Source organism: Nicotiana tomentosiformis, chromosome 1 (genome assembly GCF_000390325.3).
Source record: "Nicotiana tomentosiformis chromosome 1, ASM39032v3, whole genome shotgun sequence".
In the NCBI taxonomy this organism is placed as follows: Eukaryota; Viridiplantae; Streptophyta; class Magnoliopsida; order Solanales; family Solanaceae; genus Nicotiana; species Nicotiana tomentosiformis.
In genome coordinates this window covers 82,840,336-82,862,498 of record NC_090812.1, presented here as the reverse complement: position 1 = coordinate 82,862,498, position 22,163 = coordinate 82,840,336, and the positions used below count along the sequence as shown (strand labels likewise).

The following is a 22,163-nucleotide window of genomic DNA, read 5'->3' as shown; positions in this document are numbered from 1 at the left end:
CTAAACAGCAATTAAGATGCCTTGCTCCTCGCGAGAGGCAATGCTCGTAGGCTATTTAGAAGTAAAATTTCCCCCTTTTTGTTTTAATAATAAGGGTGTCGGGACCACTTTGCATAGCATCTGACTATACCATTGAATACTTGCCACACTCTGCCCACCAATGCTAAAGCATATGAAAAGAGATCAATTAGTTTGTTTATAAAATATTTTTAACCTGCCAAGTCTCAGAACTCGGAGCAATTGAATTTCATGCTTCTTAAAATTTACTTGTGTGGCAATCAAATGACGGAGATAACCAACATAAATCTGCAAATGCAGCAGATTTGCAAAATCACCCATTCAAATGACTGAAATAAGTATATGCTGACAGTAGTTGAAACCATAGTTAAAATAAGAAAGGTGGAAATGACGCTAACCACATTGAGTTAAAAACACATGAAGATCCTTGTTTCTTTACCATAATACCAACGATGAAAATAATTTAACAACTTATTCATTAGTTTGTGCAAGCCGGTGCCACATAAGCATGTTGCTTTGCAGGTTAAACCTTGAGGTAAATGTCACTTTCTAAAGAAAACTATATGTACAGTTTCCAGCATATCATCAGCTTTGGCTAGCTCGTTGTTTCTCCATTAAGCTCCAAGAGATTTAGATTTTCAGCTCATTCAGCTCAGCCTGCATGAAATAGCAAATGTAATTAAAAGAAGATACATTTTAAGCCCTTAAACGGTGAAAAAGAAAAGGTAGAGTAGTTGCTCTGGCAGCAGAATGTAGCCCCAACCTTCACATTTTTCGGGGAGTTGCCATAACATTAGGCATTTGGAGCATATTTGGTTGAACTTAGAAAAAATATAGAGTATTTGAAGTTGAAAGTTGAAAAATGGCAAACTAGTGTCTCAGCTTCAAATTCTCCATTTCTAAGTTGACAATGATTTAAAGGACCAAAATGCAAAACAATAAGTAATTGATTTGAATTGAAGTTGAAAAAATGAAATAATTTTCAAGACGGAACGGTTCTTAGGAATCTTAGCCAGTAAATACAGAGAGCATTTCCAGTAAAATTACAGAATATTTTTCATCAAGGAACTGGGGCAGCAGTGTATACATTGTTTAAGTTGAAATACTATTTTCTTTCACTGGAAGGCTAATAGTTAGTTTCATCCATCTTTCACTATTTCAATAGTCTAATTCCCAGAGTATCATCCCAAAATAATAGGTCTAACACTATTCTAAATATAGATAACAATATAACATGGTGATGAACAGATAAATCAGTGAGACATATTTACAGACCAATGCAGAAAAGAGCAAAAAGAAGAACCTCTATCTACCACACAAGAACATGCAGGCAAGAAATAAACATAAAAGCATCACATTGCCAAATCAAATGCACAATCCTATAGGATAAGCAATGTAAAGACAATCAGACCTGAAACAGAAACAACAGCAACACCACTTACATCAATAGGCTGAGGAGAACAAATCCAAGAAGGAGGAGGCCAAAACAACTCAGCATAGCCATTGTAACTACTAATTGGACCAATGCTGCCATTATCCAAACTAAACACACCTATCCCGTGATTCTTCCACATTCCTCCATCATCTTCCGTGCTACAAAAAAACTGATCGGTGAACAGTATACAGTTCCCTTTACACCCACAATCAACCTCAGAAACTAATGCAGAAAACGTACAATTATCCCCCACAAACAGTATCCTATCTTCCAAATCAGTAACCTCAACCCACCTCTGCATCTCTCCATCCAGCTTATAAACTTTAAACCTAACTGTCCTTTCACTCATGTAACAATCAAATTCCTCGTAAAACTCCACATTCTCATTATATCCAAGATCATCTTCTGGACCAATACTCAAATACTTATCAACCATCAACAATTCCCCGCACGACTCCACAAGAAACTTCTTATCCCCACCAAACACAGACTGACCAACAATGGTCAATTCCGGCGCTGACCCATCACTCAACTTAACAAGCACTCCCTTCCCAGTATTATCAACAGCATAAAAGTTCCCATCTTTAAGAATAACATCATCGTACGGTAATGATGAGTCATCAACAATCGACCACTTCGTATCACCAGATCTATACATCACCAATTTCCCAGAAACATGAATTGTCAGTAACAAAAACCCATCTTCTTCCAAACGAACAGCAACTTTTTCCATGTAAAGATTCCCCGCATCCGCAATTGAATTAGCCCTAGGTCGGTACTTAATAAACTGAAGAGTATACTCCTGGCCTAATTCAAGAATTGGGTATTGCGAGGGATCCAAATTTTTAGGGAAATTGGAAGGAAGAGGTTTGAATTGGGATCTAGAAAGAGGGTTAAGCAAACGCATACGTTGAGGATTTTCCCTATCCAGTTTAAGGATCCATCCACCGTGGTTATCATCAGACGACGTCGTTTGTTTGGGGGGACTGATAAGGTAGAGGGGTGTTTTGGTAAGTTTAAAACCCCAGCTGTTTTCAGCGATGCCGTTATTAGGGAGAATGGGGAAACGAGAAGGGGTATTCGGGTAGGGTTTAGGAGGAACGGAGGAACGCCAGGAAGAGCAAACGGAACGGAAACGGAGGAAATCGATTTCGAAAGAGAGGTATTTGGAGATGAGGTCTACGAGTTCTCGAGGGAGTTGAGACCATTCAGCCATTAGAATAGTAGATTGATTGAATGGGCGAATAGAGAGAGATTTGTAACTACTATTTAAAGTAATTTGAAGGGGATGCAAATCTGAGAAGATACCTCCTGGAAATAGCTTCTGCCATGGACACATGGACGAGATGTACAAGGTTGTTTCGGACCTTGTATGTAAACCCTTTTGGGCCAGCCACAGCAAAATTCACAAATAGCCACTTTTATGTCTGCTGTTTGCAAATAAGTCATAATTACAAAACTAATGAAACTTAATCCATTTTTATAAGAAAATAATATTTGGATAAAAATATCTCAATTTTTCATCCTTTTTACTATTTCAAATTCCAAAAACAGTGTGTTAAAATTCAAGCTTCTACAAATTATACTCCACTATAGTGTCGTGGACTTCAAACTTGCGAAACTCCAGAGGAAAAAATAGGGGAATAGATAAAGCAAGTTGTTGTTTTAAATTAAAACTTTTACTTATCTATACAATATTATAAATTTATTTACCACTCCTTGAGAGATTATCACTTAATTACATTAGCATATATAATTTATCAATTATGTACAAAATAATCTTTCGATCAATATGAAAAGCATTGGCAAGAAGATAACCAAAGTATTGGTGAATTTGATCTGAACATTGTGTTCACAACACGAATATGTCCAGGTTCTTGGCTGCTTAGAGCAGTAATTGTAACGTCGTTAGCTTCTGGTACATTTCTCTGGGAATGTACAAGATCCCGCGGAACAATAAATCGCACACTTCAAGGATTTTTACGGAGAGACAAGTAACAAATCTAATTTTCAAGCGACCCTTAATAAACTACTCCCTCAGTTTATAATAAATGAACATTTTACCTTTTTTATTTTGGTCCAAAATAAGTGTCAATTTACGTAATCAATAAGGAACTAATTTTATTTTTTCAAATTTTGCCTTTATTTACATACGGAAAAGGGTCGACCCTTCCCCTCAAATATCAGATTTGGTCGAAAATTACCCTTCCTCCACCTATTGGGCTAAATATAACCTTCCCTTTAAGATTTTGGCTCACAATTGCCCTTTTAGTTAACAACCCATATCAGATTAAAAATTAATATTAGTTTTATGACGTGGCGTTATTCTATTGGTTGATTTAAAATCCACCCCAAATATGTCCAACCCACCCATTCTACCCGACCCATCGCACCATTACCCATTAAACTCTCTAACCCATCGATGATTTCTAAACCAAGACTCCTTCATCATAAAATACGATTGATACTCCCCCTCTCTGTAAATTATGGTTCTTTTTATTCTTCCCTCTCCCAAATTTGAAAATCAGAGTTCTTATCTCCATCTTGTTTTAACTTTAAAATGTCAGAATCTTCTTCTGCTTATTCCCGTAAAGAGAAAAAAAGGAAATTAATGAATCAAAGAAGCACAATAGAATATCTAATTTTCTCTTTTTCTCTTTACCTTTGGTTTACCCATAATTTTTTCTTTTTCTCTTTACGGGAAGAAGCAAAAGAAGATTCAGACATTTTAAAGCTAAAACAAGATGGAGTCAAAGAAGTACACCGAAAAATGACAATAATTTAATGAACCAAAGAAGCACAATGGAAGATCTAATTTTCTCCTTTTCTCTTTACCTTTGGTCTACCCACCATTTTCTCTTTTTCTCTTTACGGGAAGAAGCAGAAAAAGATTCAGATATTTTAAAGCTAAAACAAGATGGGGAAGATTTAAGAACTCTGATTTTCAGATTTGGGAGAGGGAAGAATAAAAAAGAACCCTAATTTACAAAGAGTGGGGTATCAATCGTATTTTATGAGGAGGGGAGTCTCGGTTTAGAAATCATCAATGGGTTAGAGAGTTTAATGGGTAATGGTGTGATGGGTCGGGTAGAATGGGTGGGTTGGACATATTTGGAGTGGATTTTAAATTAACCAATAGGATAATGCCACGTCACTAAAACTAATATTAATTTTTAATCTGATATGGGATGTTAACTGAAAGGGCAGTTGTAAGCCAAAATCATAACGGGAAGATTATATTTAGCCCAATAGGTGAATGGGGGGCAATTTTAGACCAAATATGATAGTTTAGGGACAGGGCAGATCCTTTTCCGATTTACATATTCCAAATTGTCAAGGTAATAATTAATTTAGGTTAATTTAGTGAATACATCTTTTTCTCTCTACGTGTTCGTATTTCCTTAATGGGTATGCCAAAGGTAAAATGATCACTTATTGTGGACCGGAGGGAGTAAATAGTACTAATCAGAAGCAAGTAGATTTAATTAAAAATCCCGTAAAACTATTAAAAACACCATTAACCACCATTGAAAAACTTCGAAGCTTTGAATATGTAAATTAAATTTTGTAAAATTGTTATTTATTTGGATTGAGTGTTTTTGTAAATGGTTGAGAATGTTTTTTCGAGTTTCTATCTTATTTTTAAGAATTTTTGGTGAAAATTCGAAGTGGTTTTAGTTGAAATTTCATATTGAAACTCGAATAAGAAGATATAAACAAATTGTATATATTTTAAATGTCATGTGCACAAACGACATACAAAATATATACAACTAACATAATTGTATATAAGTTGTATATACATTATATGTAATTCGTGGCTTTTTTTACCAGATTTGCAAAAAATATTGTATTCAAGTTGTGTATAAATTGTAGATTTTGACCGAATTTATATATATTTTGTAAAAAGTTTTGGTTACCTTTTGTAAATAGGAAAACTTAGTAGGCGTTTGGACATGAATTCCAATTATTATTTTTTTTCAAATTTTGAATTTCACTAAAATTTGAATTGAAGATGAAGTTGTGTTTGGTTATAATTTTTGTAACATATTTGGATGTATTTTTTTCAACATATTTTGCAACTGAAAACTAGCAACCTTCCCATTTTTAATTTTTCAAATTTGAAAATGCATTTTCAAATGAGATTGGAAAATTTGTAAGATTTTGATAATCAAACATTGTTTTAAAAAAAAAATTGAAAAAAATAAAAATTTTCTTATGTCCAAACGGGCTTTAGATAAATCGGGTAAATAAATTTAAATTTTCGTATATATATGAAAAAATTCCTTTTAAATTGAAATATCATTGTCCAAATTTTAATTCACATAAAGAATGACTAGTTTTTAATTATTTAACTAATATTGGTTATTTTTCAATTATACACCCAAAAATTGGCCAACTAGTGCTATTTTTATGGACATTTGGTCAACGGTTGGGTGATTTACGAAATCCTAGTTACTTTAATTTTATTGACATTCTTTTTCTCTGTATTTTCTTCCTGAAAGAAAAGAAAAAAAGATACATACGATATGAAATAAAAGGTTACTATAAAATATTCTTTTAAAAGCATATTACGAGCAAGATTCACACTAATGAAGTGTGACCGCCAATGTAAAACCGAGTCCTTCAGGAATTAGGCATGGGATTTAGCATAGATGTTAGTTTTATACCTCTTATTTTCTAGGTAAATTTGGCCCGACCTTTCCCTTTTCTTTATACTTCCTTTGTTTTTTTCCTTGGACTTCAGCGAAAACCTTCGGGGACCCTGTACAATTGCAAGATCGTCTCTTTTGTTGCTTAAACCCCATAAACCTGCAAAAACCATTTGCTTACCTCCTCCAAGAAACTTTCCATACTGTTATTCCCAATATTGTAAAAGTGTATATCAATGAAGAACACAGACCCTAAGAATCCCACCAATCAGAAAATTTTTGGAACAGTTATAAATGAAGATGAGGCCTCCCATTTAGTCGGCGGCATAGTTGAAAAGGGTTTTTCAGAACAACCATTAAACGGGCCAACTAGTTGGACTTTTGCCCCTCGCCCCACTGTTCTTCCTTTTCCTGTGCCCCGTCACCGCTCTCACGGTCCAGTAAGCCCCTCCTCTTTGTTAATCTGTAGCTATTCTGCATCCATTTTAATTAACAAGTTTAATTTCAGCTCCCACTTTGGCAAAGATTTGATCTTTTTTGTCATTACAACAACTAAGCCTCAGTCACAAACAAGTTAGGTCGGCTTTATGAACCCTCATTGACCAATGTTTCTCCGTTTAAATTCAGCTGGCCAACATTATACAAAATAAAAATAAAAAGTACTAGAATGAAGAATCTCTACATTTTCTATTGGCATAAAAATCTCTTATAGGGCAAAAAGACACCTAGTAAGCTCTAGACCCGAAGTAAATGTACTAACAAGACTAATACTGAGAGATACAAATATGGACTAGCTAAGGAATAGTATTAGACATTGAGCGTTTTACATACTCATCTGCATTAATGGAAGTATGTGCTTTTTTTTGGCTATGAGGAAGTATATGCTTTTGTTTGGCACGTCATAGTATAAAGTAACTGCTTAGTTTTCGAAGTCATGTATAGGAGGAAGAATGAGCTTTTTGGTTATCTCAGTGTATTTAGGAACCTGACTTGTTACTTGAACTAATATGTGCATCTATCCCCATATTTGTATAGCATTGGGCACCAAAGGTTGGAGATGTTTGTGGTAACAATGATCACGATGATGAAGAGAATGAAGAGGAAGAAGAAGATTTCACTGGAATCAACCAGATTGGAAATTTTGCTAAGCCCGTGCAAAGAAAAGAGAAGAAAGGGATGGATTTTTGTAACTGGCGGGAGATAGTGGCTAGTGATAATAGTTCTGTGCCATACAAGAGGGAAGAAAGGGAGCGCAAGGTGAATTCGACATCAAAAGAGCGAAACGCTGTTGCAGAAGCATCTCAAAACAAAAACAACTCTAATGAACGTCCACCAGATGAAAATGGAAATGGTGCTAGTTTATCTGTAGAAGATGGTACAAAATCTCAGGATGTCATCATGGAGGATGAGCATTTGGTTCAAGAGAAAGAGGAAGACATGGCCATGGATATCGAACAGGGAGGTGTGGAACAAAGTAGCCATTCTGTCTTACCACAGCAGAAATGTGGAAATGGTATCACTGAACAGGATGAAGAAATAATTGAGGATATGCATCCTACCTTACAGGTTAACGCTCAGAAATGTAGCATTTCTGCAAACAAAGCCGATGCTAGCTTTGACTCCGAGGAAGTGGAAGGAAGGCACAATGCTAGTAATCTTGAGAGTCAAATTGATGCTGAGAATCGAGCTCAATTAGCAAAAATGTCAGCTGATGAAATTGCTGAAGCACAGGCTGAATTATTGGCAAAACTAAGTCCAGCAGTTTTGGAGGCACTGAAAAGGAAAGGCCAAGAGAAGTTGAAAAGAGAAAAATCTTATAGATCCGGTTCTCATCTCAGTGGAGAAAAGGGTAGTTTGCTGGATCGGATGAAGAATGAAACCTCACAAGGCACACAGAAAAAAAATGTGGAAGATGATACTCCAAAGTTGAACGCCAGTACCAGTGTATGGGATGAATGGAGTAAACGAGTTGAGAGTGTCCGAGAATTAAGATTTTCTTTTGATGGCAATATTGTGGAGAGTGAACTTGAGGTCCCAAAGAGTGGTAAGCCTAAGTTTGTTTATACCTTCGAAGCTAATACTATTTGGTACTGCATGTTCATTCTTTGTTATTTCCTTCTAGTGTATGTCTGCATGATTCATCTAAGGAAGAAATAAATTTACCTAGCATCATAAGTGAGCACTGGAAATCACGAGTTTAGTGGCAGGCTCCTGTACTTAAGCTGGTCGAAACAGTCAAAGATGAATATGTAGATCAATCTTATGTCTAATATGAGTTACATTTATGTGGTTGGCGCAGTTGCATCAGCTAATCCTATTGAATAAGTTCCGGTTCATATGTTCATGTGTATTCCTTTTCTAATCCTAGTTTGCAGCAAGGATTAGGGTGGATGACCTCTCTGGTATATTTGAGGAAACACTTTGCGCGCACATGGATCACTTTGTCATATAACCAATAGAAACCAAGATAGGTCATTCCCAAGAGGGGTAGGAGTTCTTCAAGTCTTCATTAAGTGCAGATATGCCCGAACTATCTTCATGGTGGATACCACTTTGTTGTAGTGCTATCTTAGTATTCTTTTAGTAAAAGTCATTTCTTCGTACTACTGGGGAATATCCAACTTTCTTTTCCAGATCAATTCTGTCTGCTTTCAGTGCTCGTCAAATATTTCTTTTGCAGGAAATCTTTTCCAGTTTAACATGTCTCATCGGGGTTGATTTTATGTGGTGACTGAAGATAGACTGTCTATTCTACGTTTTGGATCGGACACACTTTAATTTCTTTAAGTACTGTAGAATTTGATGGTATCTGCATATATTTAGACTTGCCAGGTATCGACTGATGTTTTTGTTTGAGGGAGGACAGTGTTTCTCATGTCAACTGTCAAAGTTAAGAACTGACCTTGTATATTCATACCCCAACTACACACATGCATCAAGGAAAAAAATTAAAAGAACTGGTGCCTATTTCCAACCTGGTAGCTAAGAACTGGCCTTGCCTTGTTCGCAAATATTGGACCTATAGGTTTATGTACATAGTGTTTGCCTCGCAGGTGTGTCCGTTGCGCAAGATCTCTCCGAGCGTGACTATCTACGAACTGAAGGTGATCCTGGCGCGGCTGGTTACACCATAAAAGAAGCAGTCGCTCTCACAAGAAGTGCAGTTAGTATATTTAAATTTGAATATTTTGGATGTTTAATATCATTTTTTTGTGTCTGCATGTCCATGTTAGTCTAATTGCGTGTTTTAAGTTTTTGAGCTCCTTGGCTACAGGTAGCTGGACAACGAACAATTGCTTTACATCTTATTGCATCTGTGCTTGATAGAGCAATATGCAGAATTCACCAGAATCAGCTGGGGTGTATCTTAAGATCTCAGGACAGAGATGGATTTAATGACTGGGAGGCCATTTGGGCTTTCATACTAGGGCCAGAACCTGAGCTTGCTCTATCATTGAGGTAGATTTAAGTGCTTCCTCTTTGTTTGACTTGGCCGCCTCTTGCTTGTGATGTGCTAAATAATGGCCTCTGTATGAGATAGTGCCATGCTTGTTCATTTCCCTGAATTAGATCTTATGCTTTTTTTCCCAAAATAGTTCTCAAGATGTAATGCCTTTGTTTTTGGTTTGGAGACATCATTGATATTGTTGTTGTTGTTGTCCATGCATACCCAATTATTCATTTTTTTTCTCCATTTGTTGTTAATCTTCTTTGTTTTTAGCATTGCTTTCACTTGTTTCTTTTGAGCCTCCACTTGGAATGGGGAGTAGGAAGGTTGTTGTGGTGGAAGGGCAAGAACAACTTGTTTTTGAAGGAAAAAACATCATGCGAAGTGTTAATCTTTTTCCTAGGTCAAAGGCAAAAACCTTTGGGTTATTCGATTTTGTTAACTTCTCAAAATTATTTGAAAAATGGCTAAAAAAGACTATAGTGGGAAAATAGGTGGAAATTGTGAAAACTGTCGAGAACAGGGGGAAAGTTGGTAAAATCTATTAACAGTGTAAAGTTGATTGCAGAACTTGCAAGTAACAGAATTATATCCCACAGTTTCTGTTTTTGGTGTGCCTCCTTGTAGAATCTTAGAACCAAATTAGCCCTTTAAAAATCCTTTTTCTGGATGGGCATTGTTATACATAGGCCCGTCTAAAAATGATTGGGTGGTCGGCAGGTCAGCTGATGGTAAATGCTCTGCCTAGCATTCTGAGAAGTCCAAGAGATTCAATGTCGCGGACTCATGGACATATTACTACACAAGAATCTGAGATTTACTCTACTTTACATAGTGAATTTCTTGCGTATCCACCTTGAAATAAATAAAGAGTAGAGATTTACTCTGGTCTCCTTACTGCTATGCAATCTGAACTACTCAGCTTAGTAGTTGGCTCAAAACCTTGGGTTCATAGACATAGATATGTCTATACCAGAATGATTTTGGTTTGTGTTCAAGGAAGTAAAGTTGATTGTATTTGCCTTTTTTCCACATTATAGTTGAAGGGTATGAACTAGGAATAGCTGGATGACAGCCCTTCAATCTGAAAATAATGTACTTCAGTAGTTAAATTAGGATTCCTGGAAATAGTGAACTTTGCTATGCGTGGAACAAGATCAATTTTCTTTCAGACAACAAATGTTGTATTCTTTCTTACTCAAAGGAAGTGTTCAATGAAAATGCATTTTTTACTTTTAGGATGTCTCTGGATGACAACCACAGGTCCGTAGTTCTGGCTTGTGCTAGAGCTATTCAGTGTGCTCTTTCCTTTGAGATCAATGAGGATTTTTTTGAAATCGTGGAGGTAAGACTATGAATTTTATTGCCTCTCTCTCTCTCTCTCTCTCTCTCTCTCTCTCTCTCTCTCTCTCTTTTTTGAACTATGCATTGGGAGATGGTTTATACTTAACCTCTGTGCTTTTATCAGAGGATACCAACTCTTCAGAGAGATGCACCTACTGCTCCTGTCTTTAGAAGTCGACCAGAGATCGAAGATGGTTTTCTCCATGGTGGTTTCTGGAAATACAACACTAAAACTTCCAATATACTTCCTTTTGCCCGTGATTCTCTGGAAAATGATGAAAGTGAACGCACTATTCAGGATGATGTTGTTATTGCTGGCCAAGATATAGCTGCAGGACTGATTAGGATGGGGATCCTTCAAAGGGTTCAATATCTCTTGGAGGTATGTCTGTCTGTTATAAGGAGCCATGCTTCTTTTTTATTCTAGCTTGTGATTGTGGGAACAACTTGTCCAATATATAAATCTGCCTCATAAATGCTGACTGCGCGTTGTGTACTGTAGTATGACATATTATCTTTTTTTAAATGCCAGACTGAGCCTTCAGCAGCTTTGGAAGAATGCCTAATTTCCATATTAATTGCGATAGCTAGGCATTCGCCAACATGTGCAGATGCAATTATGAAGTGTCAACGGCTGGTTCAAACGATCATCAACAGATTCACTAGTAAAGAGCAAATGGAGATTAGTATCTCAAAGATCAAGTCAGTTGCACTCCTGAGAGTAAGCATCAAGAATCCATGCTTGGAGCGTTTGTGTCTGAAATAAATCTATCCAAATTTTAAGTTGATTCCAACATTTAAATATTATTCTTTATTATGTGACAGATTTTGGCTCGTTCTGACAAAGAGAACTGCCTAGATTTTGTCAAGACTGGAATATTTCAAAAGATGATATGGCAATTGTATCGATATACCTCTTTTGACCAATGGGTAAAGTCTGGAAAAGAGGCTTGTAAACTTTCATCAGCTCTTCTGGTTGAACAGTTACGGTTGTGGAAGGTTTGTGTGCAACATGGGTATTGTGTATCATACTTTGCCGATTTATTTCCTGCCTTGTGCATTTGGTTGAATGTTCCTGCGTTTGGAAAGATGATTGAGAACAGTGTCCTCAGCGAATATGCTGCCATTGCCAAGGAAGCATACCTTGTCCTGGGTGCTTTAACTAGAAGACTGCCGATTTTTTATTCCCACATGCAACAATTGGACAGGGGTACTACAGAAGAAGCAGAAAACTGGTGTTGGGCCCATGTTGGTCCTATGATTGATTCTGCCCTAGAGTGGATCAGGTTAAAGAAGATACCTCTCCTATCTCGTCTAATTGAGTGGCAAAATGAGGAGAAATTGAATGGCGATATACAGGATTCAGCAGTTACTCCCTTGCTGTGGTTGATATCTTCAATTATGGACATGCTTTCTGCAGTGCTTGAAGCTGTAATCCCTGAAGATAATGCAGAGTTGCGCCATGGGAGTCTTCCATGGCTGCCAGATTTTGTCCCTAAGATTGGACTAGAAATTTTAAAAAATGGACTTATGAGTTTTTCAGGCTTAGTACTAGCAAGCCATGATAATTCTGCTGGCAGCGGTTCATTCCTTGAGTGTTTGTGTTATTTGAGAAAAATAAACGGACGAGAAACGTCAATAGCGTCCAGTAGTTGCCTTCAGGGATTGTTGCGAGTTGCTTGGTGTGTTGATAAGCTGATCTTACTAGCTAACAATGAGCCTCGGGATCTATTCGCCAAATATCAGAGTTTCACAAGAGAGGAAAAAACTCTTGCTGATGGGATTCTCCACTCCTCTCTGCCTGAGTTAAGAACTTTGATGACAAGTTTAGTGGAATCAAATGGTTCCAAATGGCGTCATATGAAATCAATTGAGACATTTGGTAGAGGTGGTCCGGCACCAGGAATTGGTGTAGGCTGGGGTGCCCCTGGTGGGGGTTTTTGGTCCAAACACATTTTATCAGCTCAAGTAGATGCACGATTGTTCATTTACTTGCTTGATGTTTTCCCTATCGTATCTGTCAAAGATCAGTTTACAACTGAAGGCATGAACTCTATAATACAAAAAATAAATTCTGTCATGGGAGCGTGTTTATTGCTGGGGCCAATGGATAGTTCTGCAGTAGATAAGCTGCTTGATTTCTTATTTCAAGTTCCCACTCTAAAGTACATCGATTTCAGTATACGCCAATTTCTTACTCTTAAGCAAGGTTATCAGGCTCTCGAGAGGGTGTATGAAGAAGAGGACTATTTACTGTTGAGTGATGTCTTAGCTTCTCACTTCAAGAAGAGATGGTTGTCTGCAAAACAGAAGCGTAAATCTGCTGCTGGAGATGAGCACGTATGCCGAAAGAATCCAAAAAAAGGAAGTATTTTATTGGACACCATTCCCGAGGAAATTTCTACATCAAACCTTGCCAGCCAAGAGCCTAAATGTTTGGTGGCTGAGTGGGCTCACCAACGGTTGCATCTTCCCTTGCATTGGTTTCTCAGTCCACTCTCACTGCTTTGTTCTACCAGCCATGAGACTCTCGATTTTCTTAAAGTTGCAAAAGGTGGACTCTTCTTTCTCTTAGGGATTGAACTAATGTCCACCTCCCTTCCTGCTGAGTTGCGTACACCAGTTCGAAATGTGCCTATTGTATGGAAATTGCATGCGTTGTCTGCGACTTTACTTTCTGGAATGGACATTTTTGAGGAGGAAAATAGCAGGGATCTCTACAAAGCTCTGCAAGATGTCTATGGACAGCTCCTTGATAGGGAAGAAAAAGTTGATGCAAAGAAACTGAAATTTAAGACGGACATACATGAGAACTACTCCACCTTCATTGACAATCTAGTGGAGCAGTTTGCTGCAGTTTCTTATGGTGACATGATATTTGGTCGGCAAGTTGGAGTGTATCTGCATCACTTTGTTGAAGATCCTGTAAGGCTTGCTGCATGGAATGCACTGTCTAATGCTTGTGCTCTCGAGCTTTTGCCTCCTTTGGAGAAGTGCATTGCCGCAACTTGTGGATATCTTGAACCTGTCGAGGTACTGCTTACTTAAACACTATCAGCAAATTCATTGAACACTTGCCAATCACATAACATCAAGTTGTCCTTCAGTGTAGTGAAAGCTATATAAATTCCTTTTCTGTTCTATGGATGTTTGTTAATTACACAACAAATTCCAAGTAATCTAGAGTTTTATGTTGACTATTGAGTAAAACAGGGATTCTGGAAAGGCGCCCATACAGGAAAGTTTGTTTTCTGTTTAAGGATATTAATATAATATTGTTTTGATCCAGAAACAACGAGATATCCAAAATTAGATGTAAAATACATCTCCTCTCACCATCCTAATGCAAGTTTGATATGTGTTTCTCTTAGATGGATGCTCTGAGTAACTTGCTGATGATTTCGGTGACTCACTTGTGAATGTTTACTTTGACACTGATCTAGATGTGTCATTGTCTATGTGTGCTTACAGTGTTGAGTCCTACATCGGTGGTGGGATGGGGACTTGGTCTCCTTATATGGCCTTGGACAATCCTCACCTCTTGAGCTAGCTTTTGGGGTTGAGTTAACCCCAAGGTCCATTTATCGCTTCATGTTATTTATCCCCACCATGTTGGTTGGAAGTTAGGAGGAAGAAGAAATAGTCCAGAGTTATTCGTGCTCTGCCGTGAAGGGGAATCTTGGTGCAACGGTAAGTTGTCTCCTGTGACCTATCACCTATAGGTCACGGGTTCGAGCCGTGGAATCAGCCGCTTGGGGTGCGGCGCTACTCCGGACCTTGCGTGAATGCGGGATGCTTCGTGCACCGGGCTGCCCTCTTTGGGCTCTGCCTCCCTCCTTGAACTTTATATTCTGAAACAAAAAGGAAATGGGAGAAAGAGAGACAGGGAAAAGGAAAGGGAAAGGAAAAATGGTTGTTTGGGAGGGGGGCTCTTTCTGGCCATGTGACAGTCATAAAAATAACTTGTATATTATAGATGGTTAATAACGGGCGCACAAAATTTTTAGTACTTGTGTTAGTTGTTCAGGATGTCCTCATATATAAATCCAGATAGTAATTAATCTTGTCCAGTCACAAGATACTGATGCCTAAGAACAAGGCAGGATGGCAACAAAGTGTTACAAGGTAGAAGGGAACAACAACAACAACAACAACTCACTATAATCCCACTAGTGGGGTGTGGGGAGGGTAGTGTGTACGCAGACCTTACCCCTACCCTGGGGTAGAGAGGCTGTTTCCAATAGACCCTCGGCTCCCTCCCTCCAAGAACTCCTCACCTTGCTCTTGGCGTGACTCGAACTCACAACCTCTTGGTTGGAAGTGGAGGGTGCTCACCACTAGAGCAACCCACTCTTGTCCAAGGTAGAAGGGAAGGTTATTAGAAATATACATTGTAACTATGACATTACTAAACATTGTTTGGGAAAGAGTGAATTGAGAGAGATTGATTCGTGCAGTTCAATTTTTGTAGGATTGGGCAAGTTGAGTTGAGGAAAGCTCTTACAAAATTTCTGCTCTAGACTAAGAATTAGTTAATACTTTGCTAACTTGCGGATAATTAATACTTTGATGCAGGATGACGAGAGGATGTTGGAAGCTTACTGTAAATCATGGGTTTCGGGAGCTCTAGACAAAGCAGCAAGTCGAGGATCTGCCTCGTTCACTTTGGCCTTGCACCATCTGTCATCATTTATTTTCCAGACTTGCTCTGGGAATATGCTTCCTTTGCGAAACAAGCTTGCCAAATCTCTGCTACGAGACTACTCCCGTAAGAAGCAACATGAGGTATGCAAATTAGTGCCAATTGGTGACTTGCTAACTGCTTAGTTAAACCCTTATTGTTTTGTCAAAGGCTCGTTTTGAGGCGTGATTAGCAGGATGTGTGCTTTCAGCTGCTTACATGGCGCATTAGTGAATATGTCAAGGCTCTAAAGCGTTGCCTTAGCAAATTCCCACCAACCAACAATTTGTTTTTATTTTCATATTTATAAATAAGGTTAATTTATAAGGCTTATGTCCCCTATCTTGAAGAGGACGTTGCTAACAGATAGATAAAGCCGGTAAAAAGATGTACCACTAATCCTAAAGGGAAGAATTATGGATGCATTATATTATTAACAGGAAATTAGAAATTTAAATTAAGCAAACTTACTCACCTTCATTTAAAAACTTAAATGCATCTCTGTATCTGATTCAGAATTTTAAAATGGTTTCTGAACTCGATTGACATGGTTTATCCTCTGTATAAACTTAAATTCAGTTTTTCTAATTCCTTGGTACATATAATTGTAGCTTACTTTATAGTTATTCTTCTTGCACTATGCATTATCATTTTTTCTTCATTTTGTGGCATTATTCACTAACAATCGTACTTCAATTGAGCTTTGTGCATAAGCCTAGATAGAACTTGATGCTTTCCCGTGCTTTTTTGCCTTTAACAATGCTCCTGTTCGCTGATTTGATTTGCCTTGTAAGTTTGTTTTCATGCACATTAAAGTATAAGTGTTTATGAAATTTTACAATTCTACATCCATGCTTTCTTTCTTTCCTTGACTCAACTAGGTAACCTGATAGCTCTACTAAAGCTGGTCTTGAAGTGCATTTTCTGGTTTTATGATTCTATTCGGAGATGTTTCGTTCATACTTTTGTTTTATCCCCAATTACAGAGCCTTTTTGTTAACTTACTGGAGTACCAAAGGCCAGACACCAGATCTGAGATGCCCCAGCACAGTTGCAATGTGGTAAATAGATTACAGATTTTGAAAGAAGCTTGTGAAGGAAATTCCTCATTGTTGAGTGAGGTTGAGAAGCTCAGCTCTGTGATTATAAGGAAACAGCATGTGGGAAGCTAAAATTTTCTACATCATGGAATCTTATAACCAGTGATGTATATATGAATTTATCTTGATATATAGGAGATTAATCTCTGTACATCTTCCTTTAATTTTATTTTACCTTACAAAAGAAGGTTCTGTACATCTTCCTTTTCTCAAACTATTGTTGAAGGCGTGTTTGAGGCACATCTAAGCTTTGGTAGAAATCCAGGTTGAGCATTTCGCCTCGCTTTGAAGTGTAAGGAACCATCGTGCATCTCATCCAGTAGGTGTTGTCTACGAGAGGACAACACTAGATAGTAAATATAGTTGGCAAGATTATGAATGAATTTGTCAGTCACCAGTCACCGTGTGACCTAGTGGTCAATAAAGTGGGAGGAGAATCATGAGGTCTTTCGGGTTCAAATTTTAGTGGAGACAAAAAATATTGCCTCCCTTCCCAATTATGTAATGGTATTTGATTAGGCACAAAGTTTAAGAAAGGAAGAAAGATTTTTTAAACTTTTGGTTTAAAATGAGTTATAGATATTTGTATGATTATAAATCATTTCATTAAGGGTAAAGTGAGTTTTTAAAGTAAAATTGTTATTAAATATAGAAATGTATCATTTTTTTTGGACGGACTAAAAAGAAAAAAGTGTTCCATAAATTGAGATGCAAAGAATAGTTGATTTTTGTCCGTCTGCCTATACTTTGGTGGGTAGAATTATTTGATATTTGTATTGGTGGGAAACATCCAGCAGCTACACCTGGTGAAATAGTCAAATTGTGTGCAAGTTAATTCGGACACCATCATAAAAGAAAAAATTGAAATTGTCAGTCATATTGATTATGTATTTATTCGAATGAAATATGTCAAACCTTGTTGGTTACTATTTAAATTAACGTGATTATGGGCGCTCAATGTTTTCTTGATGTTCTAAGTAGATGGTACACCATAGTTCATGAGATACGTGTCTCCATCAATCCATTTCCAAGTAACGACAAACTTGATGTTTTGCATTCTTTTTCCAGTAAGATATTGCCAACTAAATGTCATTAGTTGGTACTATTTATTTTGTTGTGATTAGTGAGAAAACATGTTAAGTGAGATTTGGGTCAATTTTCTTGGGTGAGGGGTCATTGAGTTTGGCCGATATTGATCAAAATGACGTGAATGTGTAATGCACGACGATAAAGAATTTAAGTTATATATATATATATGGTACGAATGAATTCTTCACTTAGAATTTAACCGGTTGGTTTGCTTTATTTTTACACTACCAGATCAAGTTTGATATATGGTCGAGTTACATGTTTTTGCATGTTAAATCAAAAATTAAACTCAATCATTGGAAACATACACCTTGCAACAAGACTATATTCCAACTACTAGCCACTGTAAGGTGTAATTAAGAGGGTGTTCGGATTGGCTTTTAAGCTGGTCAAATCAGCTTTTAAGTTTTTTTTTTATTTTTTAAGTGTTTACAAACTCAAAAAGTATTTAAAATAAGTTAAAAACTGCTTAAAGCAAGCCAAAAACAATAAGCTAGGCAATCTAACTTATTATTTTTTGACTTAAAAGCTATTTTGGCTGAAAAGTCACTTTGTTTTAGCCATTCCAAACGGGCTCTAATTCTATAAATAGCTGAATCACTTAGCTTGCACCACTAAATAGCAAATCTTTTAGCTTTAATTTGTCACAAGAATTGGTATATTATGGGGGAAGAAACAAATGGATCAGTAGCAAGAATCCATGAAGGAGACAAAGCTGAGTCTCAAGCTCAAGAAGATATATGGAAGTACACATTTGGTTTCACTGAAATGGCTGCAGTAAAATGTGCTATTGAGTTGGGAATACCTGATTTCTTAGAAAACCATCAAAAACCCATCACCTTAAATCAACTGTCGTCTGCACTTGGCTGCTCTTCTTCTAATTTTCTCTACCGCATCCTGAGGTTCTTGATTAACAGGGGAATATTCAAAGAGGAATCCACAGGACATGGCGAAATAGGTTATGTCCAAACACCTCTTTCTCGTTTGCTGAGGAGAGATGGAGGAAATAGTATGGCTGCTCTTGTCCTACTTGAAGCTAGCCCAGTGATGCTTGCGCCATGGCATTTTTTGAGTGCCCGCGTTTTGGCAAAAGGTGAGAATAATGTTGAATTGTATGATCATTTTATCTAGAGGTGGCAAATGGATTTGGACGGGGAATCAATAAGCGGATCATGATCCAACCCGTATTATAATGAGTTGAGTTAAAATAATATCTTGCCATAACTCAACTCGCCTAATATAATCCAACCTCACATCTTTTTTATTTTGCTTTTTGGAAAGAAAAAATATATATATGAAAGCTAATGGAGTACTATATTTTTCTTAAATTGTTAGTTTAAGTTCTCTAAATTTGATTTGGTATATCTGAGTTCCCATCCTTACCCAATTAAATAAATTGTCTATTTGTGCTTGAGTTGTACTTGAACCCATTGGATTACACTGTTTGGTCTGTCTTGCTCAATGATTTGATGGGTCATTTCGAATTCAATTAGTCGATGGAGTTAAGTTAACAAACGGATTATATTAATAAAAATTGGTTGATTTTGCCACCCCCCAATTTTAATATTTTACCATTTCATCTAAAAGATGACGTTATTAAAGAAACAAATTTTTATATTACTTATATCTCAACAGGGAATACTGCAGCATTTAGTGCAGTTCATGGAAAGGATGTATGGGAGTATGCAGAAACCAATCCAGAGCACAGCAAGCTGATCAACGACGCCATGGCGTGCCATGCACGAGTGGCAATACGTGCGATCATCGATAATTGTCCAGAAATATTCAAAGGGATAGAGACTTTAGTTGATGTTGGTGGAGGTGATGGAACAACTATTAGTCTGTTGGTGAAAACATTTCCTTGGATTAGAGGGATTAATTTTGATCTTCCTCATGTTGTCTCTGTTGCTCCGCCTTGTCATGGTGTTCGACATGTTGAGGGGAATATGTTTGATTCTATTCCCAAAGCAGATGCTGCTTTCCTCATGGTAAGTAGGGCAAATAGGGAATTTACTTTTTACTTTCATAATCGGTATACATAAATTATACACATTTACCGTCTATGATGTTGGGTTGACGGCTATTTAATTAGGTTAATTCTTTATGTTTATAGTATGATATATATAGTGAGATAATTAAGCCGTATATGGATCCTATATGCTAAAATCACCATTACAGCAAGTTAAGCTACCCGTATATATATGGTTACTATTTTTAAAAGATTTACTACGTTTTTGACAAATAATTAAGTGAATGTACCTAAGTTTTCCAATTCCTTATATGCATATTTTAACGTTCTCTATTTCAATTTGTTTTCTGGATCTTCCTTGTGGTAAATATCAGTCAGTCTTGCATGATTGGAGTGACGAGGAATGTATTCAAATCTTGAAAAATTGCATAAAGATTATCCCAAAAGACACAGGAAAAGTGATAATTGTGGAGGTAGTGCTTGAGAAAGAACGAGGAGGAAATGAAAAGCTCAAAGATGTTGGTTTTATGCTGGCTATGGTAATGATGGCTCACACAACAAATGGAAAAGAAAGAACTGCCAAAGAATGGGCTCATATTTTGACTGCAGCTGGATTCAATAGGCATTGTATTAAGCACATCAACGCAATTGCATCTGTTATTTTGGCTTATCCTTGAGCTGTATCAGTTCTATTACAATTTCTGTTTCAATGTTTTTCCAGTTCTTAAGCTTGTAGTTTGGTTTGTCTTTTTAATAATTGGTTTGTTTTTTCTATTTAAGCTGTATCATATATGTAAAAATACATGTGCACTCTTGCTATATTAATAGATTGAAGCAAACCTGTCTTATGACACTGTCCATAGTCACGGAGTAGCTTTTACCATATCGCTTAGACGCTTACCATATTGCACATTCAAGCTCACTTAGCATATTCTAAAGTTATCAGCTTATGATCGTTATAGAAAATTAAAGTGACTTGAATGTATAATTAATCTTATTATACTATCAGCGTATAAAAAAGCTAAATTCTAATGATTGTTTGATTGACCGCACAATTCTAAGAATAATTTGGCCATAAAACTTTTTCATAACTAATAAAATGGGTTGACACAAAAAGCACTGATTTATTTATCGTCGCATAACTAATACAATTTTGATTTTTCCTATAATTCTTTTCGCATAATTAATAAACCTTAATTCTGCTTGCGACATTAACTTTTACAAAGATAGTAGTTTGTTTTATAAACAGTATATTAATTATAATCATGAGAATTTGAGTATTATTCTATGTGCGAGAAGAGATAGAAATAAAAAGTATTTAAAGATAAATATGCTCCTAAAGTAATTTAGGATAACAACCAATGTGTCATTCACTTTATAATAGTTCGTACATTCATCAGCGGTGGCTCCAAATATTATCACCAAAAATTAATATGTTACTCATTATTTTTAAATATTCTTTATCGAGGTCACCCTAGACAGATCTGTAAGTTATAAAAACAGGGAGGCTTCGTCCATTTCGCCATTTTTAACAACTTGGAGCTTGAGCAGAAGCGATATTTGATATATTTTCAAGGAAAAATATTGGGGTAAGTAATTCTAACTCAGATTTGGTCAATATACACGAGTATATCATTGTTTTCACCATTTAATTAGTGTTTTGAGATTGAAATTTGAAAAATTTTAGAAAATCTCATAGAAACGAAAATTTAAGATTTGGAGGTCGAGTTGTTATCGAATTTTGGTAAAATTGGTATGGGTGGACTCGTAATTGAATGGGTTGTCGGATTTTGTAAGTTTCGCCGGATTCCAAGATGTGGGCCCCACGGACAAATTTTGAGCTAATTTCGGATTTTAATGAAAATGTAATATTTTCTTATGAAATTGATTACTATAATTTTTGTTGACTGTATCGAATTAATTATGACTAGATACAAGTCGACCGGAGTCAGAAATTCGAGGAAAAAGCATAATACTTAGTTAAATTGGAGCAAGTCGAGGTAAGTGACTTGTCTAACTTTGTGGGGGGGAAATTTTCCCTAGAATTAATATGAATGTGATTATTGAAATATGTTGAAAGTCATGTACACGAGCTGACGAGTGTGTACACGGGCTAAATGTGAAAGATTATATTTTTAAATTGTGTAGATCGCTATTGCGCATTTATTAAATTATTTTATCTTGTTATATTCTTCATCAATGATATGAGATATATACTTCAAATTTGTTTGACCTTTTCCTACTAATTGTTTGACCTGTTTAGTTGAAACTTGGTTTCTTTAATTCTGTGCATTATTTGAAGATTGATTTTCTTTAGATTAAATATTATTAATATGAAGTATTTGACATTTTTAAACTTGATATTGAAGCAACGTATTAAAGATTTAGAAATATTATTTTCCTGAATTATTTACTCCTGAATATTTT

The 22,163-nt window shown here is 36.5% G+C and overlaps 3 protein-coding genes across 4 annotated transcripts; 2 read left to right on the top strand and 1 right to left on the bottom strand.

Moving 5' to 3' along the window:
* Window positions 1-385: 385 nt before the first annotated feature.
* LOC104103707 (F-box protein SKIP23) lies at window positions 386-2,857 on the bottom strand. Of its 2 annotated transcripts, none has more exons than XM_009611633.4 (2): window positions 1,461-2,857; window positions 386-675 (listed from the first exon to the last, which is right to left on the bottom strand). In XM_009611633.4, the coding sequence occupies exons 1-2, from the start codon at window positions 2,790-2,792 to the stop codon at window positions 649-651; spliced, it is 1,359 nt and encodes a 452-aa protein (XP_009609928.1). In that variant the 5' UTR covers window positions 2,793-2,857; the 3' UTR covers window positions 386-648. The 2 variants fall into 2 exon arrangements, with proteins under 2 accessions (XP_009609928.1, XP_009609927.1); XM_009611632.4 differs by having other exon boundaries at window positions 1,430-2,844.
* A 3,224-nt stretch (window positions 2,858-6,081) lies between these two features.
* On the top strand, window positions 6,082-16,874 carry LOC104097954 (transcriptional elongation regulator MINIYO). Its single transcript, XM_070186318.1, has 10 exons — window positions 6,082-6,545; window positions 7,141-8,149; window positions 9,159-9,268; window positions 9,380-9,564; window positions 10,793-10,898; window positions 11,022-11,279; window positions 11,430-11,618; window positions 11,723-13,930; window positions 15,473-15,682; window positions 16,565-16,874. The coding sequence occupies exons 1-10, from the start codon at window positions 6,342-6,344 to the stop codon at window positions 16,748-16,750; spliced, it is 4,665 nt and encodes a 1,554-aa protein (XP_070042419.1). The 5' UTR covers window positions 6,082-6,341; the 3' UTR covers window positions 16,751-16,874.
* A 1,482-nt stretch (window positions 16,875-18,356) lies between these two features.
* LOC104097953 (acetylserotonin O-methyltransferase-like) lies at window positions 18,357-20,575 on the top strand. The gene is made up of 3 exons (XM_009604585.4): window positions 18,357-18,860; window positions 19,403-19,755; window positions 20,111-20,575. The coding sequence occupies exons 1-3, from the start codon at window positions 18,431-18,433 to the stop codon at window positions 20,411-20,413; spliced, it is 1,086 nt and encodes a 361-aa protein (XP_009602880.1). The 5' UTR covers window positions 18,357-18,430; the 3' UTR covers window positions 20,414-20,575.
* The last annotated feature ends 1,588 nt before the right edge of the window (window positions 20,576-22,163 follow it).